Genomic DNA, 24,025 nt, shown 5'->3' with positions numbered 1-24,025 from the left:
CTAGAGACCAATTTCTCAAAGCCGCCACTGAGACATTACTATTAGTTTGTTTGGCATGGATTCTGGGACCTGATGTGAGAAAGGATATTTTCACAGGGAAATGTACATTTCCTTTCCTCACTGTTGACATATAACATTTATGTCTCTATAGGTGAAAAAGGATGTGGAACACGGGTAGCCTAATGCTCAGCTGTACATTTCAAAGGATGTATTTAAAGTTCTTAACCCCCTTTTTACACATAGAATGATCATAATAACACAAATTTCAATCAGTCAAACTCCAATAATACTGTGCTCTAAAATAAATGACTACATGTCCTCACATGAAAGATAAACCTAAAAGGAGATTTGTAGCAAAGACTGATACTCCAAGCAAATCACATTGAATAAAAACATTTCATTTCTGGCAGTGAATTTCAAGGAACAGCAGACAAATTGAGAACGCTGTTGTATAACATGTTTTTGCGAAAGGTTGCAAAACCACAGAAGAAATTCTTTCTGGTTTATTCTTACTCTTTCCATGGAGTGGCACCTCCCACCTGTTCACTACTGCACATTCAGTTCATTTAGCACACACCCATTAAGACTAATGAGCTATTAGCAGATAAATGGCACAGTTTTTAGGTCAATGTTGCTTTTTTTCAAACATTATATTGACAGATTCAGACACAAAGACTGTGGTTTCTTTACAGGGAGATTCAACTTTATACTTTTTCCTGCTTTCCATAAGATTGCCTTTGCAAGAATCAAAAAGATGGTTAACTACAAACGATACAACACATTTTATAGTCTGAAAAAATGTGAACAAATGGTAAAATGAGTGCTGAGGATACAGTTTGAATATCATTAAAATAGCCGGATGGCCCAAGGGTTTACAAGTCCCGAGTTCAACACTTTGAAGTGAGCAGGCCGAACTGCCTGCCATCCCTTCTTAAAGAACACAACAATATTATAATAATCCCTTGAGCACAACTAACAGTACACACTTTATGTGGGCTTGTGAATCTTATGTTGTTCTACAGACATCTTGTGGGGATTTTTGTGTACTACAATTTATTCAAAACATGTTTAATATTGTCAAATGAATTACACAATGAACAAAATGAAATTATTTTAATGGACAGTGGATTTTTTTTTTCAATCCAAACTTTGGAACGATAAATACAGAATACTGGATACTTATGTCTTAAGTAGAATAATAGTTTTCACTGATGGTACAGTTACTTCTTCTGATATAGTAAACTATATTTAAGCTACAGAGTGTCCCAAATGCAAAGGTTATTCTGTTTATTTATTTAAACACATCATAATTGAAGCCCATCATATGACGGGGTCCTGCTTGTATGGCTTTGGACAAAAAGATGTATTCAAACACCCTGATTTAAATATTTTTAACTTTAAAATTTTTACTCAATATAATTAAACACTATAACATAACGATACATTGTCTCAATAATGGCATGTAACATCCCCACAGCATCCACAACTATTAAAGGTATGCTCCCATGCCCACTGGTCCTATAACCCTATGTTCCCACATTTCTTGGACATTTTCAAAGTTGGATCTTTAGTTTAAGCTCTTTCCTACCACAGAATTTATTGGAAGCACTTCCTGAGTGAATGAGTAATTTTATTGCAACCAGAAATCGTCCCAATCACAATGATTACAAGAAAATAAAAAGAAAAGCAGAACTTTTAGCTGCCGAACCTTTCATATCCGGGAGTCAGATACAGGTAACACTATTTTTAAGAGGGGGCTCTTAGAAATGTTGGAACTGTGAGAACTGTGAGAACACCAGACCTTATTTTGTAAAATAAATTTTGGTTTACCTACCCATCGTTGTTGGACGTGCTACCGGGTTATTTCGAAACAGTGCAGTTCTTGAATGCACCCTGATGCTCTTTCCTTCTGTGTATTCACATTGCAAAACAACAGTTTGACTCACAGTGGCGAACTCGAGTAGCTAAAAGATGAGAATCCGGTGCACATCTAAGTGAGAAAGTTGGAGTAGTGTTTGACCCGAACATAAATTCATTGCACGGATAACAAGAGCAGCGGCTATTTATGCTAACCAGTGTAGCACGCGCTAATGTAACCACGGAAACAAACGCGTGAACACTGACTGCAGATGGCGCGTTCGATGCTCCATCCACAGATAGACGGATAGAAACGGTCAAAATTATAGATTTCATGGACACATCGTCGAAAAAAAATGGCTGATGATGAAGCAGTGACCAAAACTCGTCCAAATTCTTCCAAGTCTCAGGATAGGTACGTATTTATTTTCCATATCGTTCTGTGGAAACATCGAGGAACATCAACCCATTAAAGGCTTGATTCAACTTTGTTAACAATGAAGGTAACAACAGATCGATCCATTGTTACATTCAGGAACTGATGGGAAAAAGAAAGATGAAGGTTTATATGTATCATCTATATGTTCTTATTGTATTTGCATCCATAAAAATGTATTTACAGTTGCTTTGGTTTATCTTAAGCCCAGCTTCAAAATTAAAATACCCTGGATATATTTTATGTTCACATTGACAGTAAATGTGATAATATCATTTGACAGCAGCACTGAAAGCCCCAACAGGAGCGCGGATGCATCTCCCCTGTCTGACCCAGATAGTTCTTCACAAGCTATTAATGATAGGAGGGAGTTTTTTATGATGCCACCTGAAGAAAAACTCGAACACTTTGAGAGACGAGCTCAGAGTCATGAAGACCACCAAGAGGTGAGTACTATATGGATTGCACTAAAAGCAAATCATGTAACATTGTTTGTATTTTGCAGTTATTAGAGCTAAGCTCAAAATATGAATTTTCAAAACATGTCCTGGAGACAGATGAGGCTGTGCTCCAGACCACAGTATTATCAGCTAGCTGTTTTCAAAACTTCTGCAAGTACACCTTTAGGTATGCAATTAATATCTACCACCCAATCCAATAACATGTATACAGCCATACCCTATATGTACAAACGTAGCATTACCTGGGTTTCTGGTCATTTTTATGTGTCCTGATTTCTCCATCTTAGCTAATAATATATCCCTCCACATATTGGTGGATAGATTTGGGTGCATTCAGTTTTTCCAATTTTCAAAAAATGCTAGGTGTCAAGAAAGATGATACTGACAATCAGGTTCTGTTCATCTCCAGTTTGATGCTTGCATCCAGGACCTAGTGCGTTGTGTGGCTCTAACAAGACTGGTGTACGAAGATGGACATCTTAAACAAGCCCAGGCTCATGTCACACTGGCTAAAGCATATTTCCAATTCAAAGGTAATTCTAAATATACATTAGCTCTGTTGTCTAACATATATAAGTGATGAAAAATGCCTAATTCCATGCTAAAATTAAGCATTGTAAAGTTAGAATACTTCACATGGTTTTATCCCTCAGGCTGGGGTCTGCAGTCCCAGGAGCACTTGGCACTGGCCAGAGAACTGCTTCAATTCTGTTCCCCCATCCAATCATGCAAAGAGGAAAAGATCAAAGTTCTCCTTAGTTTACATCTCACACAGGGAGGTACTTCCCTGCTTATTGACAAATATCCTTACCATTATCGTGTTTTACAATATTACACTGAAATAAACTTTAATGTCAGCTTAAATAATCTGCAAAGCTCCTTGACTTTTTTCAACTCTTGAGGAGGCAGAATCCTCTTTTCTGGAGGCAGAGCAAGTTCTCAGGGAGCTTCATCAGCTTGGTGGCATCAACCAGGAAGAGAAGATAAAGACCGAGTTGGAAACCTGCAATGGTCTCTCCAGGTTTAGTATCCAAACATGTTTTATTTTGCTTTTTAATTTGCTGCCTCAAAATATACAGCAACTGCTACTAATTTTGTCATCTTGGTGATTTGTTCTATTTATTTGCTGTGACTCAGTATCATGTTCAAGCTGTGCCAATTAACTTTTAACCTTTCCTAATGACATGATACATGTAATGTCTTTCTAGTGGGATATTCAGAGTGTAGCCTGGATGGTTTTACATTTGATGTACTTGTTTTTAGGTCCACTTAACGTTTTTAGTTGTTTCTTTAACCTTTTAAAATTTTGAGTACAGTACGTTACTTTTATTTTTGGCCACAAGATGGTGATAGATCACTGCAAATTTGCAAAAAAACAATCAACCCTTTGCAAAGCTTTGGAGGGGAAGTGAGGGGAGGGAGTTTTGCTGGCAGAGTAATGCATCCAAACAAACAAAATGATTTCATGTGCTTGTACAAAACTAACTCCACAAATCAGGGATTTCCTGTGTTGCTGTCCAGTCCACTCAGCAGTCAGTGTGGGTGATTTGTAAATATGCTTGCAGGTGGGGGTTTTCTGCATGCCCTCTTATCCACTGATTCAGCAGAGGCCGAGTGAAGAAAAGCTTTTTCAAACTTTGATGTAGCCAAGCTGTTGCCTATATCCTGTTTTAGGTATTTTATTTCAAAGACACTAACTAATTAGCTGGTTACTTCACACTGAGTTACTACTGAAATGCTATTGATTTGTGTCCACAGTAATGCTGGTATTGACATCAGACATCCCTGGGGCATTCCACCACTTGAAGAAAAAGAGTAGGGACACATGAATCATGGCTGACGCTTCAATCTTGGACGTAAAGTGTCGGGGAGACTGATGTTTATTGAGTAGGCTGAGGAAAGAGTGTGACCTGGCAGCATAAAACATACCAGTAATTTGTTGTAGATTGAAACAGTGGTTGGAATTAGAAGCAGAAACAGGGAATAAAAAAGTGAGGCCTAACTTAGATTATCACTCATGTTTTTACATTTATTCTGACGATGTTGGTATTTTATACACTTTTGGGGCATAATATTCATTTGAGTTACAAATGAATCCCAGCAATGCCATAAATCAAGAGGTTGAACAACCACCTTAGATAAGTTAAGAAATACCTGCCAGTAACCCTAAAAAAGTAATTGTGTTATGCTAGAAGCAACTGTACAATAATTCAACTTTGATAACCAACTTAGCTGTTGGTTAAAAGAGCACTTATTTTTTCAGACTTGAGTTGTAAATTCAAGCTAACCTTATATTGATTGCCTGATTGGCACAACCAGGTCCGCGTCCAGGTATAGCAAACAAGTCCAGTTCTTAAAAATAAGCTTTTACTAAGGAGACCAACGAGTTGTGAGTGCAGCATGTATGGCTCTAGGGTCAAAGACAAATTTCCAAACAAGGACAGTAATTTTTACTCTGAAATAATCCTATACATGTTCAGCTCTACAACCCCAATTCAAAAGAGTTGAGACACTGCATAAGATATTGATGAAAGCAGATTTTGATGGGTGGCAGATCATTTTTACCTTACTCTCTTAGAAGTGAAGATGAGAAGATGTTCAACCACTATGAGAGACTACATCAACAAATAGTTGAAAAATTACAGAATAATGTTCCTCAGAGTGAAAATGCAAAGAATTTGGGAATTTCATCATCTACAGTGAATCATGCAATTCAAAGATTCAGGAAATTCAGAAAAGTATCTGTTTAAATGGGACAGCAATACTGGATGGCTGAATTTAGTGGAATTTAGCAGAAACACTATATGGGCTCCACATCGCTTCAAGCTACCTTTGTCTTTGGTTGCTATTTGCACACAAAAATACAGGTTAAAGTTGGACCATGTGAAGAGGGAATCAATTATAAAAATGATCCAGAAAGCTGGTAACATTGATGGTCTGAGATAAAGTGGAATAGTGGGACGCACAAGTATCCATAACATGGTTAGCTTATACATCTGGAAAGATACCATTGATAGTGAATGATACATGCAGTTCTCAGTGCAACATAAACCACCCAAGTAATGGCTTTTTCTGGGAAGACCCCACATACTTCAGCAAGACCATGCCAAACCAGATTCTGTACATATTACAACAGAATGGCTCTGTGGTCTAAGAGACCTGGTGCTACACAGGCCTGCCTGCAATCCCAATTTAGCACATCATGACACAAAATACTCAACAAGGGGGACCCTGAACTGTTGAGCAGCTGAAATCCTTCATCAGACAACAAAGAGGACAGCATCTCACTTTCAAACCTGTGACACAAACTGGTCTTCTTGGTTCTCAGAAATCTGTTTAAAGAATAAGTGGTGCAGCTAGATGTTACCCCATCTTTTTTTTTGTAATGTGTTTCTGACATTAAGTTTAAAATGAGCACACAGTTTTAATAAAACAGTAATATTTCACACTTTAAATATTTTGCTATTGTTTTGCTCTATTTCCAGTAAATATTTTCAAACCTTGTTTTTTCGAAAAAAATAAAACAAAAAACACATCATGCCAACTATTTTTTGAAATGGATTTGTATATGAATTATGTAACTGGTCTAACAGTGTTTAAACAGGTTCCCCTGCCTCTATAGACAAGCTGAATAATGTGCTCTGTATATAGGACCTTGTGTTTTGAGGATCCTGTTGCTATGTAAAGGAGACTACAACTCCTGCTGAATTTAAAGTAAACAAGCCTTATCAGCCGCAGGAGTGAGCTTCACTCATAGGAATCTGAAAATGATGCCATCTTAGTCTCTTTCAAAGAAGTCAGAGTTTGTTGACATGATGTGTGTAATTGAAAAAATGTGCAGACTCTGGCTGGTGTGTAAGCTTGCTAAATCTCTTTTGTTAGGTGGTGACTAAGAATTTGGCGTGCCTCTAAAGCCCTGTCAGTCAACATTGTTGTGATGAGGGGGAATGTTCCCACCAGAGGCTGGAACAAAAAAAATAAATAAAAATAAGCTCTGCTCTCTTACAGATCCTGGCCCAAACATTCTGCTGTGTTTTAGATACACACTCAAGGTGTATGCTTTGAACAGCCAGGTGGAATATTCAGCATAACAGGCAGTTAAAGATTTGTTTTATGGGTGTGTGTGATCTCATTCTTAGCCTTGGCTGAGGGTGCTAAGATGACTTATTTTCATTACTTTATTAAAACTGTTGCCATAATTCTAAAAGCAAGAGGATAGATTTATTCCAGTTTCATCACACATATGATAAATTCTCTTCTGAATGAGTCCATATTTTGTCAACCCTTAATTTATCCATCATGCATAACATTCATTTAAATTTCCTATCTGTTTTTAATCTTTGTTTCCCAGTCCGTATTTACAGATGTACTGTAAACCAAAAATATGGTTTTACCCATATTTACCTGAGAATAAACAGCTCCACTAGTTGGACTGTCGTTTTCAGATGTTGGAGCCAACTTTTGTTTTTGTTTTTCTGTTTTTACTTCAGCTTGGCCTTTCTGTGTCATTTTCTGAGTAGAAGTCCAGGGAAAGAATACGTCAGCCATGTTCTGGAAACATTTACAATAGAGGACTGTGTGGCTTGCTTGGCAACACATCTTCAAATTCTTAATTATATAAATACTCTTCCCTTTGGACTCCAAGCAGATTGCAGTGGGTTTAGACATACTAGTTCTGGGCAGGATGTGCGTAAGGATGTGGAGTGAATGAGAGGATAGAGGGGTATTGTATCTGTGTGTCCATGCGGGCAGGTTGGCAGAACTCATGTAATGCTGGAATGTAGCTCTGCTTCAACTAGTGCTGCTGCCCTAAAAGGACTTGAAGTTCCTGTCCTATGAAAACTAATGGGTGGGGCAGTCACTCCTTCTATCCATCCATTTTGTTGGGATAACCTTGGATTCATGGGAAAATACAGAGGAATGAGCCATCAACAATGTTTCTGAAACCTGTGCTGCTAGAATTTCACTACAGAAAAGCCTGTTTAGTCTGCTGGATGTGACTGGATGTGAGTGACACTGTCAAGCTTATACAGAACATGTTCATTATACTGGAACACATGCTTAACACAACCTCAACTCTGTTTTAAGACTTGTGCAGTGTTAGATTTGGGAGGACTGATTTGTGAAAACAGTTGCTGTGATAATACCAGAAACCTCAGTATGAGTATGTCCTCTCTGCAAGGCCACCCCTTTGACTGGAGAGGGAAATTACATTTAGAGTCCATTAGATGGTTGGAAGCTGTTAGCACAGTATACCAATGGATTCAGTGTCCTTGCAGAGGTTAATGCAGCTGCTGTCTTATCCTCGCTATCTTAAGTCTCTCTTGCTCTGAAAGAGCCCAAGAAACAGAATGTCAGAAGATGACTTTCTTTTGGCCAATGCTTGGTAACAACTGCACATGTACAGATACAAGTCAGAATGCCAAACACTGCGCTGGACATGTCTCAATAAGGATTAAAGAATGGTTAATAGTTTATGGTCAACCCATAGACTGTATAACAAATAGACATAGTCTCTGTGACGTCGCCTGTCTGTTTCTAAAACAGAGTTTTGAAACAAACCGCCGCACCATGCAATCTCTGTGATTGGTCCGCTGAGCAGGCTCTATCTCCTTTTTTGCAAAGGAGGAATGGGACAACACTTCATCTCCTCTGATGCGTCTTGTCTATGTAATAGTTGCTGTGTGATACAAGGCAACATGTTTCAGCTAAGATTTATCATACTACCCTCAAAATCACTTTGAAAAAGCAAGCAGAAGACGCAGCAAGACCAGAGACAAAGACACTGCCATCATGCGTTTTACTTGAGTATTTCAAAGTGTCACAGACACACTGACATAGAAGTACAAAATCCCAAGACTTGCAATTACAAGAATACACATTTCATTTGGAATTTTGGATCATGTGCTATTTTTAAGTAGTGCTTCAAAATACAAAAAAATAAATAAATAAAATAGGGCACAGGTACTTTATTAATAACTGCTTTTAAAACTCTCTCCATCACCTGATCAATGGAGTGATTTGTCCAAGGATACACTGTGTCGTTATTCAAATCAGAGTTTTTAGAGCAGGATATCTTTTAGTGGAAGAGAAGGAAACTAAGAGATTAGTGAAAGAATTCAACTAAAAACAGTTAGAGGGCAATGTGCAAGCTTTTCCTATTATAGCCTGCACTACACCAGTCTTCTTCTGCAGCTTTGTGCCAAGGACCCTTCCACCCCTCTGATGGGTCTGTGTTTGGCTTGACAGTGAGCTCCTCCTTTACCAATGTCAAACAGACTCTCTGTAATTAAGTAATACACTGCTTGTAATGCTTAATACTAAATAAGGAGTGTTTGTTTTACCACTTCCAGTGTAATAGTTTTGTTGTACACTTTGGTATAGAAATTGTTTTCAAAAAGATTTGGATAAACTACTCGACAGTGGTGTGGCTTTGACTTCATCTGCAGTTATTTCCCTGAACTGGCTGGGACGGTTTTCTTTCTGTTCAAGGCATGCTCATATGTTTCCTTTCTGTTCCATAGGGTCTATAGGAGACAGGGCAGATCAGAAGAGGCCTTGAGCCAGTGTGAGAGGTCTCTGCAGTTGCTGAAGGAGTCTGATAAGCCAGAAAAGATGTGCTCCGTCCACAGGGACATGGCTGCCATTGAACAGGGCATCGGCCATCTGGATCAAGCCATAGAGCATCTCACTAAGGTAAGAAGCCTTTAAATTAAACACAACCATGAAGCTCATAGTACATAAACATAGTTGGGATTTTTGAGATGTTGCCAGGCATCATTGTGGGGTCATGTTTCCTCACCTCTTATTAGGTGAAATGTGATCTGTCTTACTTCATGTGGGTGCTTCTGCTAGGCTCATGCCATTGCTGTGAGTCACAGCCCAGAGGAGCAACAGGGGGCTCAGATCTCCCACAGCCTGGCCCTCATCCTTTCTGCAGCAGAGCCCCATCACAATGGTGAGTTTATTCACAGACATAGACAAAGCTTGAGTAACATGCAAAGAGAGTTAATTAGGATGTGAATCAACCATTGTCTTCTTATATATGGAAATCTTTAAGATGGTGTCATGGAAACAAGGCTGCATAATAGCCTTATTGAAAACAGGCAGACACTGTCATGTCAGTATGACTTTTCCTCGTCAGCTTCCACATGGCATGTCTTCTGTAGAGTAACTCAGTATGTTACAAAACATCTGCGAGAGGATGAACACAGACATATCAACACCTGGCTTATAAACACTTTACATTTCACTAATCCTGACAGTCAGAGCTATAATTCAAATTAACATGCATTATTTGTTTGTTTTTGGTGTAGACTCAGCTGAACATTACTTTGAGCAGAGTCTTAGTGAGTACAGAAGCTCTGCAGGCCCACTGGATCCAACATTTCTTGCTGTGCAGGATGATTACTGCCGTTTCCTCCTCTTCAGTGGGCAGCAAGAGGTTAGACACACACACTCCTGAAAACATGTATTGATATGATGCTTGCTACAAATTAAAGATGTTTTTCCCTTCCTTTATGTCCCTTGGCAGAAATGTTTAGAGATCCAGAGGGCTTCTCTTTCCTCAAAAAGATCTACATTTGGTGACCTGAGTGCTGAGGTAGCGGACACCCTTCAGCTTATTGGCAGTGTGGATATGACAGCGGGCCGGATGAAGCAGGCCCACAGGAATATGACAAAGGTGATCACATGTTTCACAACTAATGTTTAGCTTGGCAACAACCTTTAAATGCATATTAGAAATACTGGACAGAGTAAAAGTTAATGTCATCCCACAGGACTCCCCGAACTTGCCAGAGTATTTGAAGGGCTTTAATAAAAGGCCAGCAGTCAATGGGTGTGTCCATCTCCTCCACTGGTGGGAGGCTTGTTCAGAATATGTACACACAAAGAGCCCCCTGTCATTTTGAGATGAGCTATTTCCGCCATCCTCCCTAAAGCTTGGTGCTATCAAAATCGCATGCTAATCTTAGAAGGTTGCTGTGTGCACAGGCGTGATCCCTGGTGTAAAATATCACACACGGTGACTTTGTGTTTCTTCAGCCTGCATGGAGCCGGGCAGATGGGCAACACAGCTCTAGATGGAGAAGGGCAGTTTGCTAACTGCTGTCAATTAAAGGGACACTGACCTCAATTAGTGTGGCATGCCTCAAAGTCCTCTGCCACAAAAGCCCCATCTTTCAGCACACATGCTTTGAATAAAAATCAGCACTTTACTTAATTTAATAAAGCTTCTCCTTTAGAGCTGTTTTCACTTTGGAATTGCATAACTAATGTTTTTGTTTTCGTCATCCAGGCAAATGTTCATCTATGACCTCACTTCTGCCGCCCATTAAGCAAACTTAAATATACCAGCGTGGGGATTTCTTCATACAAGTATAGACTGTAAGAAAAGGAGCACAGTTGCTATGTTGGTTTGTTTTTGGATGAAGGTGCAAAGGGGTCCAAGTTCCCTCCTGTCACTGACAGGGTACATCAAGGCTCTCTCTCTCAGCGCCACATTCGACTGATAACCTTTCGGAAGTTCCCTGACACAAACCAGGATATGTCAGGATATTATTTTCCCCTGTCATCGTGACACCATCTTCTCCATGACTGAGTCACTTTTGTTTTTCTAACAGAAAGAAGCGCTGCTCATGCACTAGATAAAGTACAGGAGAGAGAACAGAGAACAATAGCACACACAGACACACATACATACACTTGACATTCCCCCTTTCTCTGTTGTGCTGCTGAAAAAAAGGCCTTCCATTACATCAACCTTAGCAACAGGGAAAACATCCAAGAGGCCAGATGGATCTGCTCCAGATTACTGAGTGTTTTACTTTCCCTGATGTAGAGGAGAACTTATTCAGCCTTTTTTTTCCTACTTAAACAAAGCTGTCTTCACATCTTGTTGTGGTGATTGCCAAAAAGCAGGCGTTCATCACGTCTGTTTTAGAATGCATTTAGTTTACAGTTTGGGTTTTTTTCAGCAGTGTTTCTCAGTGCCCATGAACCAAACAGTCTCTGCCCTTCCCTTTAATTTGATTGGTCCTGATGTAGAGTGGAAAATGACTCAGACTGCGTCTTAGATCTGTTGACTTAACTCCCACAGACCCTGGGCTGTGGGCTTGGAGTCCTTGTAATAAACCCAGCAGATTCCCCTTGTTGACCTGACACTCCGAGTGGTCAGCACAGGTGTTATATAAACCTTGGAGGGCAACAGTAGTTATTTTGGGATGTTTAGTGCTTTCACATGTTGCTAGGAAGTGTTTTTCATCTCTGGGTATGAGCTACACCTATCATCTTCCACTCACTACTCACTCTGCTGTCATTATTTTTGTTTAGTGCCTGGACATTCAGAGTTTGTTGTACGGTCCTCAGCACAGGAAGACAAAAGCTACACGAAAAGCTGTGGATATGCTGGCTCGGTAAATCTACATACATTAGCAAATCATTGCACTTCACTGTACTCACTTTATGACAGTGACTTCAAACTGTTGTGAAACATACTGAAAATGTCTTTTGATGACAGGGTGAGCTGAAAATGACTTGTTTGTCTTGTACTGTTTTGCAGGGCACCAGAGGTAGCTGAGAGAAATCAGAGGCAAGGTAGAAGAAAAATGAAACCTCACACAGTTTCTGCTGTACCATCCAGTGGTGATGATCGAAACTCAATGTCAGATTCTTAGAACGCCATTTCTTTAAATTATGTTTCTACAATATCTTTTATGCTGTTTATGAAGAACTATTTTAAAATCTGTGCATCTTTTTTCTATAAGATTCCACTGATGAAAAGTAGCTGCAGCTGCTCTTGTAATGGCCACTAGCATTACATGACTTTGAGTTATTATGTGCAGACAAAATAATGGAATCACACTCAGAAACATATACACAACCAGTTTTAATTATGGTAAGATATGACACATGATCTAGATATGGGCTGGTATATCCGTCACCAAAGCATCTATGTCACTTGGTCAAAAGACATCATGATGTTAGTGAACCACACATGGCTTATTAAAGATTTTTTATGGATTAACTTTACTTTATTCTGATGGTGGTATCATTAATGCTGTGAAATGGCACATGGTGTCTAGAGTACAGAGTACATACACAAACACAGTAACCTATCAAAGATATCTTCATTAAGAGCACTGGTTCAGTAATTTCTTTGTGTAAATTAATATAGTTTTTAAGGGGAGATCATGTCAAGAAATATGCTTTGCTTGGCACTAAAATGTCAGAATTTTTCATGGTTGGGGTTAAACTTGTTAAATTTTAGGATCTAACACATCAATAACAGCATGCCTTTCTCTCTAAACTTTACTTTTTTACACAATTTTTGTGACATACCCAAATTATCACAGAATGTAAGTTTTGCTGCCACTTAGTGAGAAAATGTGCAAACAATGTAACTAGGCTGTAATAGTAGTTGGCATTCAGGTTCCTCTGTGACTAGTACACAACACAGCAAACCAGAGTGAACAGTCAGTGCCACTACAGTAAGCTGATAACACAGAAATAGACATGATAGTGAATTTTAAAGCAAAGGTAAATGTATCAACCCAAAACCAGATAAGACAACAGAATGTCACCATGCAAAAGGTGTTTAAACAACTCTCGTACTGTACAGCAAAACCAGGTGGAACACTTTTTTTTCTAAACATATCGAACTATTTATCCCTCTACTACTTTATTCCATTCTTTGATCTTTACAATATGCTACACAACCAGGGAGCTCTGTTAAGAAGTGTTGATGAATTAGCTGTTTAAATCTCCAGCTCTCATAATAATGTGTTTACATCAGTATGTCCCCTATTAGGCACACAGATTGAAACACTACTTAAATACACATTTAACATACATGCTTACCATTTTTGTCACTAAAAATGTAACTGAGCGTTGGTCATATTAACTAAATGTTTTCTGTTTGGGGTCAGTTATGCATAAAGAATAAAGATCTTGGAACACCTCAATCTAATAAGTGCCTTATTTACTTGCATTTCTCTTTCTTTTCAGATTTTAAAACTTGACTAAAATCCTCACCGTCCTCAGCCCCACTTCACTCACCTCACTTACAAGCTTTAACATACAACGTACACATACTGTTAACTAGTGCTTAAAAACAGTGTTAATGAATGCAGTATACTCTACAATAATTCCATTTGGCAGCAGTGCCCAAATCAAAATTTTAAATGATCTGCCAACAGCAGCACAGCACCTCAGGACTCTAAATTCTTGGTCTATAGTAAACTATAAAAGGTTTAAGCTGTACAGCGCAGGTTAGTACAAAAATAGAGCAATCTAGAGAGAAATGAACCCTCTTTGGAAGCTGTAAATTTTGCAGCACTTAGGTTGACTAACACAAGCTTTGCCACAATGTTTGGCTGTAACAGCTTTATCTGTTATTTGTGAGTACTTGCATGTTTCTAGAGTGCTGCCAATCTTAGTACCAGAAATATGCTTTAACTCTTGAAATTTTTCTTTATAGTTAAGTTCTGCTGCTGCACAATGTTTTCAGTTGCACACACCTAGCAGGTACAAGATACAAGGTTTTTTACGGCAAAAGCTAAAGCTTAAGCTTGATGCCTCCAAACAACATTAAATCCAAATGTTTGACTGCTTTTTTAACAACCTTTGTATAAGCATTTCATCAAGTTAAACGAGCGAGTACCAACTGAATTTCCTAATCATCTGTAGGACTTTCAAGGTAAAGTGTTGCAACTTTTTTCTCCTGAGAAATTGTCTCAGGGCCTTGACTGTCCATCTGGAAGGTGAACGACTTCTCTGATGGCCCCAGCTGAATATGTTTCTCAATGATTTGGGAACCTGACCCTTCATCAAACTCTTCCCCGTACGTGACATTCTCCTCTTTGGATATTTTGAAGCTGTATCCACCTCCAGCTCCACCTTGCAAGACTTTCTCAAGCCCCAGGTTAGAGGATCTGAGACTCGCCAAGATTTGCTCCTCAGAGAGATCATCCCCTCCCTCCAGCAGTCCAGAGTCTTCCAGGGTTTGAGAGACATTCAATTCTGCAACTATCGTCATGGTGCCGTTGTCACTTGACTGTTCCACTTTTCTGACAGCCACCTTCTCAGGACTCTCACTGCTGACTTTTGTAAGGAAGGCCAACTCTTCCCTTAGTGGACCTGATACTGAACTTTGCAGTTTCTCAAGAGCTCCCTTTAGTTGCTCTTTGGGCTCCAGAGAGTCTTCTCTCAGGAACTCAAGCACTGATTCCTGGACGACTGGAGAGACACGAACCTCCTCTTCAATAATGCACTCTGGGAAACTCTCCTTGATGAACGGGTCATCTCTTGACTTTGACACGTGTTTGTCACTTTCTTCAACAACCACTCTTCTCGAGGGAAGAATTTCATCATGATAATACCTCTCGTCTGACAGGTCATCTACAATACCGTAATGGCCGTATGAGGTGATGCCAATTCCCTCCTCAGACTCAGACAGATTTTCATCAGGTGTGGAGACAAAGTATTCACGAGGCTCCCGGTCATGGGAGAAATATTCATTCTCTCTTGAAACATCTTCAACTTGTACTGATCCAACTTTCCAACCGTCTGTGCCTGTTTTGGAGGACTTTTTTGCATCATCATCACTTAAGTAAACATGAGTATCTTGAGGGACATTCTCTAGCTCTTCAATTTGGAAATATGTCGAGGAGGAGTCTTGGAAGGTAGATCTGGACTTCTGTCCAACCTCAACTTCTTCATCACTGTAAGTCTCCACAGGTTCCTCAATGATTTCTACATTCACAGATTTATTTTGCAAGTCCCCGTTTCCTTGCAGGCCACTGAGCAGGTTCTTGATCATGCTTCCTGTAGTTGTGTCCTTGATGTCCTCCAGTGACACCTTCTTAACCCCTTGGCTCAGTAGTTCATCCAGGGCTGATTCTTCTGAAATGTCAAGCTCTTCTTCCACTTTGGACTCCAGCACAATCTGTGTCTTCATTGTGCCGTCCTCTTGCTCGGTTTTCTCAATGTGATACTTCACCTTGGAATCTCCTGAGGAGCCAAGCTTTGCTTCCAAACCTGCTGGGTTTATCACCTTCTCTATAATCTCCTCCACAGTAACCATGTCTGATATCTTTTTTTCACTTGGGCCTGTGGTAGACTCTGTTTTCCTCTTTCCTCCTTCATCAAAATAATCTTTTTCTCTCCAATCAGACACTTGCTGCTTCTTGTCTTCTTCTGTTTTCTTGCTGATGCTCATCACCGGTGGAGACACCCCTCCCATTGATTTGGTCTCAGTGGTGGAGGACTTGATTGGGCTGCGTTGGTTCTCTCCCTGAGAGACCTGTTTGATCGTCACAATTTTCTCATCAACTCTTGTTTTTCTCTGTACACTTTCGCTGGGTAGACTTTTGTCTTTGGCAGCAGTGGCGGCGGTGGAAACAGGGGCAGAAGCGGATGCCCGGGCTTTGTTAAATGAGATCATGTCCCTTCTGGATGCAGGACTCTGATGCCGATCTCTAGCTGCAACTGAAATAGGGATGACCCTTGAGGGACTTATAGATCCAGAGGGGCGCATTGGAGATCTTCTCAGGTTGGCAGCTGGTGGTGTGAACCTGGTCTGTTGTCTGGTGGTTAGAGTTGACGTTCTTGCAGTGTATGGCTGGGCAGGCACCTTGATATCTAAGGCATAGATTTAATAAGATTGAATAAGTAGACTAATACTTAAAGGAAATGCTCTTATATGCTTTCTTGGCAGTATATGGATGATAGGTTAAAGTTTAGCCTCACAGGAATACTGTAAACACCGGAAGACAGCCCTTAAGCTCGCTAGGTTACAAAGTTAATCTTGTTTCTTGTATTTGTGCAAAAAAAGGAATGCTGTAAAACTTAGAGAATGTTATAGTCTTGTGAGGACATTAGGGAGTAGCAGACTGATTTAGCAAAACTTTTCCAAAACATAATCCTGGTCCAATTTTTGTTGTTAAACATGCTTAAGAATATGTTTTTTGTTCTTCTTTTCCTAATATTTACAAGAAGGCAAATGTTTTTGTTAAATCTTTAAAACAATTCCTAAAAAAAAAAAGTCATAAATCTTCTCTCATCATAAACAAGAGCAGAGCCATTTTTATACTGTACCTATTATTCTTTCTCTTTGATGTTGTGCCCCTCTTCTGGGAGGATCTTGGATCCCCAGCCTCTCACCTTCCAGGAGAGCCCTAAATAAGCAAGAAACAAGAGCAAAAACATTGGAATCCAAATGATTACAAGTATATGTGTCATGCTCCCATAAATAGAAGATAGCTAAATAGATAGAAAAGTGTTTAAGGAAAGAAATACCTCACAAGACGATGTACTTCATCCAGCTCAGCCATTTCAACCCTTACAAACTGAATACAACAGGCTCACAGTGAAGTATGAGCTCAGTGCCCGTCCATATAAGGTGATAAGAATCAAAATACACAACACGCCACTGTACAGTTATAAGACCTTTGTAATAATTAGCTTAAACTGCTAACCTCCTCTCAGTCATGCTCCAACAAGCAAACAACAGCAAACCAAAGTGTCTCAAAGGGAACAACCTCTCCAGAGAGTGCCGTCCCAAAGACTGACCTAAAAATAACAGCTACAATGTGGGGCTGTCCAGGCTTCCTTTTCAATCCCAAAGCAAGAGCAGACCTATGACACGTACAAAACACATGCTACAGCCATGTCTCTGATCAAACATTTAGTCTATTCTGAAAATTCAAAACAAGCATGATGTGCTTGTGGGCTATAGGTCTTAAAGGGGAAATTACCAATGAGTCTTTGATGAACTTCCTTGGGATCACTGTAGTAAATTACTTTCTGTTTTTTTCAATTTTTAAACCTACAGTTGTTAAAAGCTATGTTTATATCTGGTGATGCCACAAAGATCACTGAAAAAGACTCCCCTCAGTGTTAAACCATTAATAGATAACTTCTCTGTTTGGTAAAAATAAAGTCTCATAGTATGTGACCTTTTGTGAATCTCTCTGTGATAGGACAGGGAACACACTACTCGATTATGGGGTATGAACTGCCAGATTCAATTTGTCCTGCTTCATAAACTCTTAAATAAAACAGGGGTAGAGTTGAAATAACTTAATTCACATGCATGTATAATGCTTGTTGTGTGTAAGATGGTTAATTGATGCTATTACGTTTCAGTTTCTGTGAGTAGTAAAAGAGCACTCGTAATGACGGCAGGAAGCAAACAGCTGTGTTTGAGGAAATCACTCATTAAGACTCATTAAGCTAAGAGTAACTTTTCTCAGAGGGGGGTGGTTTAATCAGTAATCTGGCTTACTCTAGCTTCACATGTGCTGATACTGAGTTGTTGTTTTTATTGTCATTACAAAGAAACTGTAGTTTCTGTTCTTGTCCCCATATCCCATAAACCAGGTGGCAGCTTGTTACAGCTGAAAACATTTTCTTCCGTTTTCGCCTCGTGGCTTTTTTCACCAGACATTTTAACATGTCAGCAAGAAAGGCAGAGGTGATATAAATAAAGTATGCTAGCTGAATTATTTTTAGCTCCCCTGCACAAAAGAACACATATTGAGCATGCTAACTCTCTGCAACACTGTTTTATCTTGCAGAAGCATTTGAACAGAAATCAGCAATAAATACATCTCTTTGAGGTGATGTGATCATGTACACAATGTGCTTTGACTCCACAACAGACAAGCTCATCACCTGTAAGCAGCCACCTCCATCCCCAGGTCCATCTTAACCTGGAGAAGGTGTTGGTGCTCTTTCATTTTTTCTTCAATCATGTTGGCCATCAGGTTCCTCTCATGCTGCAGCTGCTCGATTACCATCTAGAGGGGAAAAAGACATCAGATATGGCAATAGTTAGAGGTGAGTGACTGTATTTAATGAATTATCATACTGATGTTTTGGTTCCTCATGACTTGTTTTGGTGACTTTAAGTCCAGACATCAAAAACATTTTTTCCCTGGTCAAATTATCTTTTCTGTAAGATGAAACTGTTAGAAAAATTTCTCACCCCTGCAGCCTGTGACTAGTGTAGTACTGTGTTACTAACTGACCTGCTTACAGCTCCATCTTTAGGAGGCTAATAGGGATTTGTCAGTCTGACAGCTAATTGGTTTAAGTGGCTGGTGTAATCTAGCAGCTATAAAGTCCCAGGGAGGCCAAGTGTCGTTTGGCCTTTCAAGCAAATCAATCCTTTTACACTGAGGTTAAATGTTGCACGCAAGAACACATGCTTTGACTGATGGTACTATTGTTACATACTACATTAAGGAGCATTGCATAATAGATGTGCGAGTTTTAAATATGGTGCATCAGGGACAGAACGTCAGTAGGGATATCCCTATCACATTTTTTCCACTATACTGTGAAAAAAATACCTATTATCATTGTTATACTTACTATTTCATTATGATCGAGGCTTCAAAATGAGTCAGACACAAGGCTACATCAGGCCCTTTAAGGACTGTGGGTGTGGCCGGAAAAGAGGGGGCAGCCTCTCCCCTCTCTCATTGCTCAATGTGATACAGATTATTTTATATCAGGTTTAATATCATGTGACATGTGGTGTATAAGTTTCTAAAATCTGAAAAAAATATATATATAGAATTTAAAAAATAATCCTCCATTTAGATACATATCTGAGATACATATCCAAGCCCTTTTCAACTCTGTAATCTGTTTTCTCACCTGATATTCGTTGAAGTCGACCTGGATTTTTTCCTGCATGTTCATCAGTTGGTCCTCCAGATGCACTTGAACCTGGCCCTGTTTTTTCGCCTCTCTGTGCAATTTGTCCAATTCTGACACATATAGCATCTTCTCCCTCTGCATGTCGCTCAGCTTCACCTGGTCCGCCTTAATCGACTGCTCCATCTCCTCCACCTTCTGCTGGTACATCTCAAAAGTCTCCATCCACCCCTCGGACAGTCCTCGGGCATACTCTTGCACCTCCTCCATGGAGGCAGCCGGAGGCCCGCGGTAAGTTTGTGTGATGATCGGCACCACCCGGGAGTCCACCTGACGCTGCAGACGGAGCATTTCTTGCCTGTGCGCGTCCTCCAGTCGCTTGTACTCATTCTCCAGTTGGACCAAACGCTGCTGGAGCTCACTGTTGGTCTTGTGAGCCTGACGAAGCTCCATCCCACAGCCTTGTAGCTCGCCGCTGATGTCCCTGCACACATCCGTCTGTTCGCTGCAGAGAGACTTCACCATCTGCAACTCCCGCCATAGCTTCTCCTTCTCCATCTCCGCCTGGGATTTCTCTAACGATATCTGACTCAACATCCTCCTCAGCTCCCGCATCTCCTCCTTGTAGATTGGCTCCCGTTCCGCTGTCCTCACCTGTCTGAGTTTATTTATTTCAGATATGAGATGCGCATTTTCCTGCTCCAGTTGCTTCGTCCTGGAGAGATACTGAGCAAGTCTGCTGTTGAGCTGCTGCAGCTGCTGTTTCTCGCTGTCAAAAGTTCTCTTGAAAGGCAACATTTTGGCATTTAAGGAAAAAGTGACTTTTAAAAACGAATCTGTTTCTATCTTAGTTCAGAAGACACTCTGTCCTGCCTCTGTTTGCGTCTTTGGATACGACTGTGATGTAATTTGTAATCAGTGCCCTTTGACAAGTGCGGGACGAGGAGGAGGAGGAGGAGGAGGGCGTGTCCTGCCTCACAGGATCGTCCGAAGTGAGTCCTCCGCCCTGGCAGATGTTGTGCTGCATTTAAGGGCTATCTGAAATATAATAATCGCTTTTCAAGTAAATATCTTGAATATTCAGTTTTAAAAAAGAGTCCAGATACCGACAGTGTGACCTACTGTAGCTAAGAAAACATTGAAATGAATCTGATGGTCGGTTTAAGACAATATGTAGTGTAAGATTTAACATTGTATGCTCATGTATTTGTATAGCAGTTGTGGTAATAATAAAAAATTATATCACATTGGATGTTGTTAAATAATTTCTTGCCAAATGTTTGAAAAAATAAAGGATTTGAATAGTATGTATAGGATTTGAAAACAGCGACTATGTGGTGCAGTACATGAAGGGAAAACGTTTGTATCGTAAAGTAAGAGGATTTGAAAACTGTAAATACAACGTAGTCTCTCTGTGAGACTCTTTGAAGTGTAACTTTAGACCTGTTTATGATATAGGAACTTACTAGATGCTACTGAATGTACCACGGCCACATGAGGGTTTTTTATTTATTTATTTTTACCGGAGAGGCGCTCCCTCAAGCGGACAACACGTGAACTGCAACAGTTTAATATATTTTCTCGACTCGACGCGCTCCGCACTGTTTGCCACCCAAACTAAACTTTGCTGCGTCATGACTGACAGTGATATCGTGGTGGTTACAGGTGAACTGATACACAACCGGACATGCAATCGTTAATTTTTCAAAAAGATATATATATATATATAGGCTAAATTTCATTATGAAGAGCTGTTTTGAAATCTTTTATTAGGCTTTGGACCCTTCAGACAGTTTTTAGTGAACCCCAGCTGGAAGGCAGCACAGGTAATGTTTGATAGAGTACAGTTTTGTGTCTATGTGTGGCTTCGAGACTGAAAATGTCATTGTTTTGTGTAATAAGGGGTTGAAGCTGGTCGGACTGGGAAAGCAGACGGGTGTTTATATCAAGGAGGTGCCAGTGAGTTATAAAAAGACTCAGCAAATCATTGCCGAGATATGGGAGTCTCTAAACCCAAAGGTAAATAAATAAATAAATAAAAGTTTTGAAGTCAGGAACAAAGCTTTTTTCTTTTTCCAAATACTTATGCCATTTAAAACTCAATAACCTGTCTCAGTTAAGTTTTAATGTCCCTAAAAACATCATTAATTCTTTATCCATTTATTTATTTGCTTACTTGAAATGAAGCTACCTGTTGTCAATGTTTTGTCTACATCTTGTTGTGCAAATTTGTGAGTGCACAGCGAGTATTACCTTGAAAACTAAGAACAAAAAGGAAATAATTACATTCTGATTGTGTCATGGGAGGATAAGGATGTGACCTCTGTGTTTGTGTATCACAGTTTGCTGTCCATCTGGGCATATCCAGAGGTTGCAGTGTTGTCATTCTGGAGCAAACAGGGAAGAACTGTGGATACAGGGACAGAGATGTTTGTGGCTACTGTCCTGAAAGTCACTGCTGTGTGGAAGGAGGACCAGAGAAGCTGGACTCAATTGTAAACATGAGAGTTGTGTCCAAAAAGTTTAGACAAGCAGGGGTGGATGTCATTTATTCAAGAGATGCTGGCAGGTAAGTAGTTAATCCTGGGTGGTGTGCACAGATACTTAGAAATATGAGATAATGTTATTTGTCTCCCCTCAGGTACCTGTGTGATTATGCATATTACTGCTCACTGTATCACGGTCAGAGGAGAGCAGCTTTCATCCATGTGCCGTCAAATGGTAGCCTGAACTCAGCAGGTGAACTTGTACCTCTGCTGCAGGCCCTCATAATGAACATGCTCAACCAACTGGAGGAACACTCAGAAGCAGGTGAAACAGGTGACATGCAAACTTCTCCAAACCAGCAACCAACCCCAAGAGGAGATATTTTAACTTGGCAAAATAATGACAGTAATTCACAAAGGTAAAATAGATGAGAAACTGCAGCCACAGTCGTAGCTCTCATTCATTTATTTATTCAAATTTTCAGAAAAAAGAAAATACAAGAAATCCTCAGATACACATTTCAGAGACGGCGAAAATACACCCTCTCAGCAAATAGATGTGAAAAACTTCGAGGCCTCAGATACAGAGCTTGAGAAAGACAGTCTTGTGAAGATTTTTTTGTTTTTTTGTTTTTATTTCTGTCCCCAATCAGGTAAAGAATACACATAGATTTGTGAAAGGTTTATAATAAAATAGTTGAGGAGCAAGGCCCCCTCAGAAGGTGAAGGAATGCAAATCATAAAAACAGAGGCATGAAGATGATAAACCTCGAACTTATTATTGCAGTTTGAATGCACAGGCGCATCCTCTATGAACCTGAGGTCTGCATAAAGAACATTCAGAATTTAAATGATAAAATTGGCTAAGTTTAATGTTTTTTTATTTTTTTTTTAAACAGCTGTTTTATTCTTATGCTGAAATTTGGTGATGCAAGAAGCGAGACTTTGCAACTACTGTGAAGCTATATGTTTAAGCCTATGACCTTTTTTCTAATCATGTTGTTTACTCTTGATCATGACTACCCGTAATCTAAAAAAATCCCTGTCCTGTGTTTGCCCACATTTATTTAATGCTATATTCACAACAGGTTTAAGATTGAAAAGTAATTGCCTACTGCCAGAACTACATAAAGTTAAAATGTGTCACTCATATTTGAATTCGATCATTACATATATCCAAACAGAAAAAAGAACAACAACTGAACAGATATGTATCGTAAGCTGATGCTTGTCAATGGTAATTTATGTACCGGTGTGTTGATTAGCAGCAATCAGACTGTTTTCTGACGATCTTTGACTGTTATTCCCCTAATTCATGCACGATTCAGCCCCAGATTTCACATTAAAAGCATTTTAATGTTTCATAGTTCATTTTTTATTGCTTCTGGGTTTCATTTTAACATTATCTTTTCAATTTACTTTGGCCTCCAGCCCAGCGCCCTTAAACTGAAGCAGCTCTCTGAAAGTTAAATAAAATGCTTTGAAATGTAAAAGCAGTCGTGCCATCTTAGCGCTCCACTTTTTAATTCAATGACAACATAAGGTACACTGAGGTGACTATTTGAGGAAGCAGCATTAGTCAGATACTAACAGGCCAGAGAGAGGCATGTTGAGTTTACTTCCATGTGACCAAAAAGCCTGAAAATGGTCACCAGAACATGTACCCTGATAAGAGTGGAAATAAGCATATGTAGAGCAGTGATGGCACTCACATAAACGTGATGCATTAAATAAGAGGTGCTAGAAGTTGTTGGTTTAGAATTGAGGCTGCTATCTCTGTTACGGTTTGTGGAGAAAGTACAAAATGTCTTTGTTACATTCACAGTACTGATCTATGTACAGAACTAAATGTAGGTCTTCAGAGTTCAAATGACTTCTGGGTGTTTGGAATAAACTGAAGTGAAATGTAAGTATCCACCATTAAATGCTGCAGGTTAACAGCAAAACAAATTTTTTTCAAGGTGTTAAAAAATATATTTGTATCCCTTTTTAAATATTCCACATGATAATTGCCTAGATTTAGACATAAATAATGTGTTATAGATGAGTTAGTGTAGGTTTCTGTGTCTTGAGGATTTGAGGTTTGGGGTGAATGGAGATGGGATATCTGATGTGGAAGC

The 24,025-nt window shown here is 39.6% G+C and overlaps 3 protein-coding genes across 4 annotated transcripts; 2 read left to right on the top strand and 1 right to left on the bottom strand.

Annotated features, from left to right (window-relative positions):
• Positions 1-1,801: 1,801 nt before the first annotated feature.
• Positions 1,802-12,661, top strand: ttc23 (tetratricopeptide repeat domain 23). 2 transcript variants are annotated; one of them, XM_074677332.1, is made up of 11 exons: positions 1,802-2,272; positions 2,580-2,739; positions 3,164-3,287; positions 3,408-3,555; positions 3,650-3,775; positions 9,279-9,450; positions 9,610-9,712; positions 10,071-10,198; positions 10,289-10,438; positions 12,088-12,170; positions 12,317-12,661. In XM_074677332.1, exons 1-11 carry the CDS (start codon positions 2,214-2,216, stop codon positions 12,429-12,431), a joined length of 1,368 nt encoding a protein of 455 aa, XP_074533433.1. In that variant the 5' UTR covers positions 1,802-2,213; the 3' UTR covers positions 12,432-12,661. The 2 variants fall into 2 exon arrangements, with proteins under 2 accessions (XP_074533433.1, XP_074533432.1); XM_074677331.1 differs by having other exon boundaries at positions 1,803-2,272; positions 2,577-2,739.
• Positions 12,662-13,897: 1,236 nt separating this feature from the next.
• synm (synemin, intermediate filament protein) lies at positions 13,898-20,376 on the bottom strand. Its single transcript, XM_074677330.1, has 4 exons — positions 19,420-20,376; positions 18,430-18,554; positions 16,852-16,931; positions 13,898-16,395 (listed from the first exon to the last, which is right to left on the bottom strand). Exons 1-4 carry the CDS (start codon positions 20,215-20,217, stop codon positions 14,429-14,431), a joined length of 2,970 nt encoding a protein of 989 aa, XP_074533431.1. The 5' UTR covers positions 20,218-20,376; the 3' UTR covers positions 13,898-14,428.
• A 468-nt stretch (positions 20,377-20,844) lies between these two features.
• pgpep1l (pyroglutamyl-peptidase I like) lies at positions 20,845-22,413 on the top strand. Its single transcript, XM_074677805.1, has 5 exons — positions 20,845-21,084; positions 21,193-21,245; positions 21,322-21,438; positions 21,762-21,988; positions 22,061-22,413. Exons 1-5 carry the CDS (start codon positions 20,889-20,891, stop codon positions 22,326-22,328), a joined length of 861 nt encoding a protein of 286 aa, XP_074533906.1. The 5' UTR covers positions 20,845-20,888; the 3' UTR covers positions 22,329-22,413.
• The last annotated feature ends 1,612 nt before the right edge of the window (positions 22,414-24,025 follow it).

Source organism: Halichoeres trimaculatus, unplaced genomic scaffold (genome assembly GCF_033239565.1).
Source record: "Halichoeres trimaculatus isolate MK-OKI-2021-1 unplaced genomic scaffold, fHalTri1.1 fHalTri1_scaffold_10, whole genome shotgun sequence".
NCBI lineage: Eukaryota > Metazoa > Chordata > Actinopteri > Labriformes > Labridae > Halichoeres > Halichoeres trimaculatus.
This window is presented reverse-complemented; position numbering and strand designations above follow the sequence as displayed.